The sequence below is a fragment of the Cebidichthys violaceus genome, unplaced genomic scaffold (genome assembly GCF_023349555.1).
Source record: "Cebidichthys violaceus isolate CVI_PGR_0920_01 unplaced genomic scaffold, fCebVio1.0.p SCAF_16, whole genome shotgun sequence".
Classification (NCBI taxonomy): Eukaryota; Metazoa; Chordata; class Actinopteri; order Perciformes; family Stichaeidae; genus Cebidichthys; species Cebidichthys violaceus.
Window position 1 is genome coordinate 10598639 of NW_027176329.1, and position 10913 is coordinate 10609551.

Below are 10913 nucleotides of genomic sequence, written 5' to 3' on the forward strand. Positions count from 1 at the left end.
GTGTGTTTTGCTGCAGAAGTGGAGATATTTTTCTCTTTTTTTTGATAGTTGGCTAATCATATAAACCTGTGGTCTTGTACTTTGTTTCAGCCTTGTATCGAAGTCAAGACTCATTTCAGTCAGTGAATCTGAACTAGCTGAAAGGTAGTTTTTTTGTGTACTTCTAATATCTACATAGTTAGCAACCTCTGTTTTAGATGCACGTTAAGTTAAACATAAGTTAAATGCTTAACTTTCTAAAAGGTTTTAGACTTTGTTTTTTCAATGATAATTATATGCACTCTTTTTCTTTTGTTGGATAACATTGCTTATGCTTATTAATGGTTTGCCACTGCAGCAGCTACCCTGACCTTCCCTGCCAGACCTCATCTACTACTGCTTAAGTGAGGAATGGGTAGACACATTATACAAGTCTTAGTAACGACTTATTTATAAAATATTTAATTGAATGAGATTTACTGACATATACTAGAGTTATTTCTGTTAAAAATGCTGTGTACAAACAGTACCTGATATTTGTGTCACTCAACTAAACAATTATCCAGAGTACAAATGACAAAAGGGATTCACGAGAATAGAAAAAAGCGTCACCTAGCGTTGATTTATGGGTTTGAGCTTGAATCCGGAACTTCCTATTGATACATGTTTCCAGCCGGTGGGCAGTTAAGAAAGCACCGGTCACATCATGTCGAGGCACCTTCGCTTCATCGCGCGGACAATTATGGTCCAGGACGGCAACGTTGATGCGGCGTACAAGACTTTAAACAGGTCAAACTCTTGTGTTTAATAAGAAATATATTACAAAAGTTGCTGTTATCACGGAGAGGACAAGCTAATGTTGGCTAAGTTAACGTTAGCCTTCCGCTCAATGTCACAGAGCTGCGGCTGCGCAGTGGTGTCACAGCTTAAAGAGATAGCTACTAGCTAAACACTCATTTTGATGTTTTGGTGGTTCTCGGGATTTCGTTAGACGGATACAGAGGAAGATAAAATAACGTCAACACCACATTAAAGGGTTTGAAGTCTGCAGCAACATTTGATCGTACTACTACTACTACTACTACTACTACTAGTAAGTCCGGCAGTTTTTGGCTGTTAGGTGTGTTTTATCACAAACACAGCTTCAACGAAGACAGATCACTTTCGCCAAAGTTGCATATTTAAAAAGTATTAATACAGAAATCAAGGGGAACACTCATCACGGCATGGGCCAAACAGAGGAAATAACAACAACCTCTAATTGAATTAGAGAACAGACGTGAACATACTTCAGGGGACTAAAACCGTATGTTCATGTCTACAATAACATAATTGCATGATTGGTTGTCTGTCTGTTGTTGGTTGTTTTCTAATAGGCTCAACTGTCTCCTTTTTTGTAGAGAGCCACATGGAGGCAATAGAAATACTCTTAGTTCCGTATTTAGCTCCTTTAAGAAATACATGTATTATATGAAGACTTAATGGTAAAAATGTTTACTTCTGCACTACTGATACTTTTTTATATTCAGTTGCAAGAGGTCTGCCAGTGTCTTTTTCTATGTACCTGATCAGTAGAGTGTCTTGAATGCAACCTCAAGTGTCAGCTATTCACACGTTTTCTCTACAAACTCCAGGCTCCTGACTCAGGATGGAGTTATTCAAACAGTGAAAAGCAAGCGCTACTTCGAGAAGCCCTGCCGAGAGCGACAGCGGAAGAACTTCGAGAACTGCAGGCGGATCTACCACACGGAAATGGCCAGGAAGATTGCCTTCATCTCCAGGACGAACAGAGAGGACCCCTGGCTCGGCTGCTAGTGGTGTGATGGGACAGGATCTTATCAATGGACTTGTTGAGACATGGCCAGCAAAACAGAAGAAGCAATCAAGACCCAACACATGTCCCTGTCACATCTGAATGGACTTTGGAAATGCTTCGAGAAAAGTGGCTTTCATTGTTTAAAAAGGAAAAAGACATTTGTAGATGTGCATTCATTGTCAAGTCAACATTGGACATTTTTTCCATTTTATCCACAAAATCCAGCATGAAAAGTGCTCGTAGTCATTCTTGTTGTCATGTGCAGGTAAATGAATAGGTTGATGACATTTTGTGCTTTGAATCTTCCCACACAAACTTGTTGAGGAAAAAGCTAATAAATGTGTTACATATTCTAAAAATCTCATGTTTGCGAACATATTTAATAATAATACATTTTATTTATACATCAAATTTCTTTCTGGGGAGTAGTTCACAGTGCTTTACAAGAAACAAAGCATTAGAACAATAAAACATGTAAAAGATTCAAACAAAGGAAGAGTTATAGCAGTAGAGGATTTAAAAGGCCGTAAATACTTATCAAGCGACAAAGAATTGTAGGCCGGTACCAAACCATATTTCTGAAACGAAAGAAAGCTGCTTCGGTCACCTTATGTGGAATTTGATATTTAAGTCTGGGTCGAGGATTATGCCCAGGCTTGTGACTTCTGATTTAACCTGTGGGGCTAAAACGTCCATGTTTGGCCAGAACTAGCTCTCTTTTGTTTGTGAACCAACTAATGTTTTCTCACCATTTAATTCAAGAAAGTTGGTCAACATCCACTTGTTTATTGCAGCCAAAGAAAATTGTTAAATGTCAAATTGTTTGGACATCACTTGGATCAGAATAAATAAGTAAATATACATTTATCACAGTTAAACTTCTGTTCAAACACGCAAACTGCTATCTAGTGTAGAATACAGCATACGGTGATATTTTGCCCGCATGGACGTAGTTGGACATGACCTCATTTGCTGGCAGAAGCTCAAAACTGGAATGGAGTCTCGGCTCAGCATCATCTCACTCTTAATTAATTCAAGGTCTCTACTGCACAGTGTGGTGTTAATGTCCACTGACGATGTCGGCCACCTCCCGCAAACTCCCAGACGCGAGATGCATCGGCCATGCACATCTGTCAGAACCCGCGCTTTCACCACGGGGGACTTCAGTGTTTGCACTTGCTTCCGCTCCCCTCACACAGGGAAAGTTAAACATTTGCACCAGGCTCACTTGTCTCAGAGGTTAGCAGGTCATGTTGATATCCTGTCCTGTGGCTTCAGTCAATGGGTGGCATTGTAAGGACAGAAGGAGCAGTGCAATAATAGATGACCTATATTGTTACATGGAAAGAAGCTGGCTGCTGTTTCTGATTCCTTTTTTTAAAGGATCAGTTCATCTACTTTTTAAAAATCTCTGGTAGTTCAAAACAATAATGTCTTTCCAGAATAAGTATTGTTGTTAATATGGCTAATCCACTCTGAGCAGTTTTCATAGGAACTACTTTTTGATGGAGAAATAGTTCCCATGAAAACATGAACATAGCTAAGTTACCTAGCGAGTTACTGCGACTTTCTTGACTTGCAAAACTATCTTTTGAATTGACAGACATGCGTAATTCATGGCACGGGGATCAATAACTTATATGTCTCTCGCCGTTGACCATCGTACATATTTTTTTCCAAAATAGGGACACTGGAAGGGGAGGGACTATGTGTAGATTAGTCCGAAACCAAGATGGCAGACTTACTTCCTTCAACCTTGTCAAAAGCAGCGCACACCAGTTCCACTCCTTCCGTTCTTACCTTTCATAATAAAAGCCCTTAGATATGTACACTGCGCAACTGTTCACCAGAGGGAACTCATGCACTCAGCATTTGGCGAAAGGGAAACTCAATAAGACAGTTTCCAGTACCTTAGGCTATCAGACAGGCTGCCAGATGCTGCTCTGGGTTAGTAGGAGCCAGGTAGGTCCTCTGCCTGCATGGATCTATTCACACCTTTTAGTGGTGTAGTATTTCACATTTGCGTGTTGTTTATTCGCCATGCCCCCCGGTGTGTGAAGGCCTTAACGGGGATGTTGTTGATTCTTGTATAATGTAATCAGTCCGTGATGTGAGCTCGACAGATATTTTTTTCTTTCAGCTCCACTGTATTGATCTGGCAGAGACAAATATCTAAAAAAAAACAAAGGGAGAATTGTATGGTCACATGTTAATGTTAGTGTAATTTTAAATCCATCAATGAGTTTTTTATCAGCACACAAAGGTTTTAAGTCTGCATAACATATGTTGTGCAGTCAGTGTGCTGTGATTGTAATGTGATTATGAAATGTGCAAATGTTATTGTCAGCCCCTTCCCATCATGCACACTCAAACACACTGCCACTTCCGTATTACAGGCCGGGCAAGACTGCATTGCTGCGTCACTACTTTAAATATTCAGCAGTTTGCTGTTCAAAGTCCCTTTACATATCCCACAGCTTTAACTCATGCAACAGTATAACATGTTGACTGCTGCTAATTTGGATGATACCAACAGTAATAACCATGACATGAAATGTGCCTCACTTGTTCTCTGACTGTGTCAAGACCATCATTTGTAATTTCCTAAAATGTTTCCACCACTGTAAAAAAAGAGATATATGTGCCATATGCTGCAAGATCCGTTTAATTATATATATATATATATATATATATATATATATATACATATATATATATATATATATATACACCACAAAAGGAATAACTGATATGCTTATATGCATGGGGACCCAATAAGACGACTTGAAAAAATGGGCTCTTGCAAGCTTTGTCCAACTCTAAACAAATCATTTTGCACTAAGGGCAATTCGTCACTCTTCTGTTGAGCTATGTTTCATACCAGTCTCCACGTGTGTGTTTTTCCGCCTGGCTGAGAGCCAAACTGAGACTGACTCCTCCACACCCACAATTGTGTCAACATCTACTTGTTCACGTGCTTTGACACTCCCTTTTTTATTTTGTACCTCCAGCTATACCCTAAATTAATCATATTAATTATTATCATTATTATCATAAGCATGTGCCTTTTGGTTGTCATCTGATGAAGAGCTTACTGCAGGTAACAACATCCTATTTTTTTGCATTAACTGAAATAAGTGCATATACCAATCTTATTATCAGTGTAAGACTGTGGCAAGCTTTCTGTCTCTGGCTCTAATAGGCCTATGATGCCACATCTCATAATCTTGTCTGCCGTATGTGCGTTCACTTGAAGAACAACATGGAGCTTCTCCTGCACTAACAAAAAAAATCCCATTTGGCTGAAGGTGTACACTATTCCTTAAAAATGCAGCTATGAAATAATCTTTAAAAGCTTGTGTATGCCCCTTTTTCTGATGGGTTTTGTATCTTCATTTGGAAGGAGGAGTAGAAGGATGGCCATGTGTTAAAAGGGGATTGTCATAGATGACCAGGTCATGTCTTTAAGTATTGTGAAATTGGACAGATAATTTGTCATATTGTTTTATATGTGTACTTTGTCTCGTACAACACAGCCTATACACACATAGCCTGTGTCTTCATACAGTAGTGTGTTTTTTAGAGAAATAGAGGAACACTTTTCATAAAGGTAAACACAAACATTCATAACAAAAATGACACATTGAAAAAGCAGTGGGGTCTAGGAAACAAATTCCACCAGCCAAGACCTGTAGTTGCATTATTATTTCCCTCTAAAAGTATTCTATCTGTGAACGAAGGCCAAATGTGACCTAATTTGCATACCAACATTGTATGCACATGCTAGTTGCCGCGTGCTTCTCCTCTCGTTCTCCAGCCACACCACCAACACGTGCTGCAGTGAGGCGTGCGGCGGGATCTACGCATTTACCAGCCAACTGGCGCTGCGAATGCTGCCGATTGGCCGAGTCTCCGAGCCAATGAAGAGACGATCGAACCTCTCTTCAGCCAATCGCGGCGCCGCATCTCACCAGCACGTGTAGCGTCCGTTGTGCTCCGTGGGTACATGTCGAGCGGGCTTGAAAATCTGACAAAGTAAACGAAACACGGGCAGATATAGAAGCACCAGGGCGGGACAACGCGTGTGTACACTTCTACCGTCTCGAGAGAGATAGCTGTTGGCTTTGTTAACGTTACTTCTTTACGACTTGAATTCGTTAGCTTCCTCTAAACGTTACCGTTTTGTTTTTACCGTTTTTTTGTGAATCCAGTTCTAGAAGGTAAGAACTCTCTCCTCAGACTATTTTCTGTTTTTAGGGAAAGTCTGCTGTTTGTCAGACTCCACTTATACATGTTTGCACGTTAAATACGATAAGTAATATGATATGATAGCAAGCTACTTAACTTTAGTTCTTAACTTAACATTATGTATTTAATATTTCTGACTGAGTTCAGGATCAAACCGTCGTACATTTTTTGTATTCATATTTGCTGTTTTTCCCCCACAAATACATCATAACGTCGAGTGGATAGCAAGTAAAGAGTGATCTGCTCTTAATAGATTTATTAAAATGTAACGTCAGCAGGAGCTGAACGCGTCATGAAAACACGACTTCTAAAGCCAAACCACACAGCGGGCTAAAGGTGTGTTTTGCTGGTGAGGTTAGATGAGGTGGTGTACTTACAGTAGACAGTGGAGGTAAACATCTGTCCTCACAGGACCGACTTTATACAGGAGCACACACACACACACACACACACACACACACACACACACACACACACACACACACACACACACACACACTCGCGTGTCTCTTTATAGAGTGACTATCAGAGAGTCGTGTCACTGCGTGAGTTTGTTTGCTGAGTCATATAGGAGCAGGTCTTCCTATGTGATAGTCTAAGAAGAATTGATCGTTTACCTTGTCACCATCTCGATTACAGTGTGCTTGCTGAGACTTGCTGAGACGTGCGATATGAAAATTGTTTATGTACACCATTTACTGTGGGATAAAGGTCAATGAAATGTTAATTTTGTGATTCAGTATGATAATAGAAGTGTTTTCAGTGATGTAGTTTGTATTGTCCTTGTATATAAAGCCTCCATTACGCAAGTTCTAAACTTTCACACTGAGTAATATGATGAGTAATGTGTCAATAACTTCTAAAAACAGCAATATTGAAATTGTGCAAAAGTGTATTTTTATGTGGCAAGTATCACATTGCACACATGTTTAACTTAAGAGTCACTAGGGGATGGGACTTTTATATACATGCTTAGATTTGTGCAATTGGAAGACATCAACAGATTTCTTTTAGTACACTGATAATATGATACTGCAACTCTAGCTGTTGGATGTGCTTCAGTGTCATGAAGTTCTGTTTGGACATCATCATCATTATCTCTCTGTCTCCACAGATGAATTCACTGGGCAGTTCTTCCAAATGGCCGTCTTATGACTCGCTAAGCTCCACCTCAAGCCATCTCATGAGTGAGAGTGAGCCGACTGAGGATGAAGCAGACGTCTTCTCAGAGGGAGAAGGCGACGGTGGAATGAGAAAGAGTCTCCCCGGTGACAACGGGATCACGCTCTCCGGAAAGTATCTGGGTTTCCCGGCTCGTTCGGACCAGCTGCACTCGAGGTCCAAGAGCGAGCAGCCTGATCGCTGCTCTGATGATACCGAGCGTCCAGACCCAGCCTCCTCTCACGGAGCTGCCACGTTAGGCTCATCTTCAGCGACACCCGGGGACCTGGCCTTCGCACAGAAAGTGAGTGTCTTAAACCGATTTCCCAGGTCTTCCTTTTTAGTATTTTTGTCAACTGAATACCAGATCAGTTGTACTAAAACTAGTTTTTCTCCTTATTTTCTCAGTGTGCAGATTTGCGGAGGTTTATCTGTCCTTTGGTGGAACTTCTACACGGGCTGAAGACTGGGCGATTTGACAAAGGTATGTGGTTGAACGATATCAAACATGATTTATCGTCTTACGTATTAGTGCTTCCTGTAAAAGAAGTGTCTATTTGCCTTAACGTTTGGGTGGTATGTTTTAATTGCTGCAGGTCTATCCAGTTTCCAGCAGAGTGTTGCCATAGACAGATTGCAGAGGATTCTTGGAATTCTCCAGAGGCCTGAAATGGGGTAAGACGAACACAAGTAGCGAGCCTAATATTGTGACAGTAGCGAAAATGGGGATATTGTAATGGTTATTCATACCCAGCATTGTCATTCATGCTTGTCGCCTAACTCCTTTTCTTTCTTTTTTTCCTACAGGGAGAGATACCTCCAAAACCTGCTCCAGATAGAGATGATGCTCAAAATATGGTTCCCTCGGGTGGCATTTCAGTCCACAGTTAAACCAAGCCAGACCAGCACTCCCAGTCTCCGACCACACTGGTGCCAAAACCAGCTCCACATGCCAGTTAAGGTGAGCTTCATAATGGATGTTCCCTTTGTTAACATATGACTGTGCCTTTACAAGTGTGTATTAATAAAACCGTGGGTCTCGTGACTGAGATGTTAAAATATCAATACTAAAAGTTTATTTATTTATTATTAAAACAAGCAGAAAGAAAAAGAATGGTTTATGACTAAATGTTGGGTTATATTTTGTACCTCAACTCGAGTTGTAATAAACTAGTTTTCCTTGAAGGCCTTGGTTTCTTATGGTTGGTTTTTTTTTGGTTTTACTTTTCCACTACAGAAGAGAAAGCTGAGCTGGTCTGACCTCGACGACCCCAGCAAAGTCCCGACAAAGCAGAAGCACTATCAACACGGAAAACATGGGAGCTGCCAGGCTGCGACTCCACTTCCCACAGCTTCCACGTGTCTACCAGGATCACCTAAGCAGCAGAGAGCTCCAGAGGAAGGAGCAGTTGAACCAGCTGAGCACGAGTTTACATACAGCACTGTCACTTTAAGCAGGCCCTTATATTCATGTAGCATGAGAGAAAATGAGAATCGGAATCAGTCTGAGATCGCTCTGCCCAGTGCTTGTGAAAGCCCGGCCACACAGGACAGCTCAGTGTCCTCCAGTGACATCATGACTACAACTTACTCGACTTAGCTGTCCTTAGCTGTCCTCGCTACCACATGGAGGTGCCACTGCATGAGTGAAGGCAGAGGGCGGACTTGATTACATAAGGATAAAGTTTGACGCAGTGCCAGTCTGTGATGGCTGCAAGGCATGTAGAAACAAGATGAGGAGGAGGAGTAATGCAGTGGCACACTCGTTAACCCGTAACTCTCTGGTGTGTGTTTTTTTTTTTTTTATTACACCAGAGTTATTGCTCTACAATACCAGGAACTGTATTGTCTGTCTGTAAGAGTATCACTTTTTGTATACATTGACTTTTACAAAGTTAAAACCATGTTGGAAATACTTTTCATGTGTAATGTTTTAAAGCAGTCCGTGCTCTGTTTTGTATTTTTTCATATCATGGAACGCACTTTGACAGTAATAGTATAGGATTTCATAACACTTGTGGAAAAACAAAAACTTATATTGCTTTTATAAAAGTGAGGAAACACAGAGGACCATTGCTGGTACAGTTTAAGTTGAAAACATTAGTCAGTTGTCCATAAAATATTATTTTCAAGCAAAAATGCCCCATATTTGCTAGTTTCAGCTTCTTACATGAGAGGATATGATAGGAACCGTTTTTTTAGCGCTACTACAGTTGCTAAAAAATTAACAAAGATGACTAAAATGTAATTTAGGGAAAGTTACAATTGTATGTTGCCAGCTGACTGATTGTAACATATGGTGGAGCAAAGGCATGTAGCTGCTGCCAAAATGTGCCAAACCGTTATGCATTATCATATCATATGCAACTTACTTCACCGTCACCACGTCTTTATTTATTAGCACGTAACAAACGCACAACATTTTTGTTTCTATGTAAATAAGAATAGATGTAGTTGAACTTATAGTTAAAGAGCAAAATGTTGCACAGGAAATACCACAACATGATGATCAATGATGATTGAGGCAGTTGAGGAAATATGAGATCCTCGGCTAGATGTCAACATCAGTCAGTTACTCCATCAGTGAGTGAGTGAACTTGACTTAGAAAGAGTTGAAAACTTAACTTTTTATTACACAAGTGAGATTAAAGTGACTATATTTTTATATTTTAGAATTAGGTATAATATATTTGATCCCTTGTACATTGGAATGAATTTACCTGCATTTTGGATGATAATTTGTCAACATCAAAGAGTTGTGATATTACTTCTTATTAAAGATCTGTTTAAGAGGATCAGTCCTTGAAAATGTTGATTCCATTGACAGGTGGATGCTTTACAGGTCCTTGAGACTTATTTAGATTCAATTTAGCATATTGTTATAATTTTCCCACAAAATGTCCCACAAAACATTATGAGGCGATGATCACTGAGTTGCTGCTTCAAATTTGTATCACTCAAAGCGCTTAACTATTATTTATACAGAATATCATAGGAATGTGATGAACTAAACTATTTTCATTCTCGAGCACATCACTTCTTTTTTTGATAGCTTTTGGCCACTTGCACCTCCACATTTTACATCCGATATCATTCATGTTGAATGGTGTTTCATCTCTGGTGGTTTGTCACCAGTCAGCCTTACTTTTTGTTAGACCTAAAGGTAACCATAAACTTTCCGGAAAACTCCATCATCAGTCATTCAAACAGTATAATAATTATTTAATCATTTCACCACATATGTCATTGCAAACCAAATGTGCTACTGTGTAGATGTAGAGTCATGTTATTTAAAATGGAAACTGTAGGTGAAGAATAATAGTGTAGTGTAGTGTTGTTTTGGAATATAAAAGGTGGAATCCCACAGCACAGGTTTTGCTGTTCTATGTTACACAGCTTTCATTTGTGCAATAGAAGAGAAACGGAATGAAGAGTAAAAATATTATTCCCCAGATGTACATCTTTATTTTTTCTTGTTTTTATTTTCATTTGTTTGAGGCTCTTCCTTTGTTTCTTGTAATGAAATTGTTATTATTGGTGAGTGATTGATAAACACATATTTTTATATATTAATTGAATGTTGTGATTCATATAATTACAGTATGTTTGTTGATTTCTGGAATGAAAAAACACTGACAGTCCAGGCTTGTCTAAAGTCGGTCAGATTAATTACATTTGTTCTGTTTTTAATAATTAAAGTATAAAATTA

The 10913-nt window shown here is 39.6% G+C and overlaps 2 protein-coding genes across 2 annotated transcripts; both read left to right on the top strand.

Moving 5' to 3' along the window:
- Positions 1-654: 654 nt before the first annotated feature.
- On the top strand, positions 655-2157 carry mrps21 (mitochondrial ribosomal protein S21). The gene is made up of 2 exons (XM_068710622.1): positions 655-768; positions 1614-2157. Exons 1-2 carry the CDS (start codon positions 686-688, stop codon positions 1792-1794), a joined length of 264 nt encoding a protein of 87 aa, XP_068566723.1. The 5' UTR covers positions 655-685; the 3' UTR covers positions 1795-2157.
- Positions 2158-5831: 3674 nt separating this feature from the next.
- Positions 5832-9999, top strand: ciarta (circadian associated repressor of transcription a). The gene is made up of 6 exons (XM_068711199.1): positions 5832-6015; positions 7158-7508; positions 7613-7688; positions 7801-7879; positions 8012-8165; positions 8442-9999. Exons 2-6 carry the CDS (start codon positions 7158-7160, stop codon positions 8802-8804), a joined length of 1023 nt encoding a protein of 340 aa, XP_068567300.1. The 5' UTR covers positions 5832-6015; the 3' UTR covers positions 8805-9999.
- The last annotated feature ends 914 nt before the right edge of the window (positions 10000-10913 follow it).

Excerpts from the sequence above, each read along its gene's own strand:
- mrps21 (XM_068710622.1), top strand. The coding sequence starts at position 686 with ATGTCGAGGCACCTTCGCTTCATCGCGCGGACAATTATGGTCCAGGAC. Across the intron at positions 769-1,613 it reads GCGTACAAGACTTTAAACAG|GCTCCTGACTCAGGATGGAG; the intron begins GTCAAACTCTTG and ends TACAAACTCCAG.
- ciarta (XM_068711199.1), top strand. The coding sequence starts at position 7,158 with ATGAATTCACTGGGCAGTTCTTCCAAATGGCCGTCTTATGACTCGCTA. Across the intron at positions 7,689-7,800 it reads GACTGGGCGATTTGACAAAG|GTCTATCCAGTTTCCAGCAG; the intron begins GTATGTGGTTGA and ends TAATTGCTGCAG. Across the intron at positions 8,166-8,441 it reads AGCTCCACATGCCAGTTAAG|AAGAGAAAGCTGAGCTGGTC; the intron begins GTGAGCTTCATA and ends TTTCCACTACAG.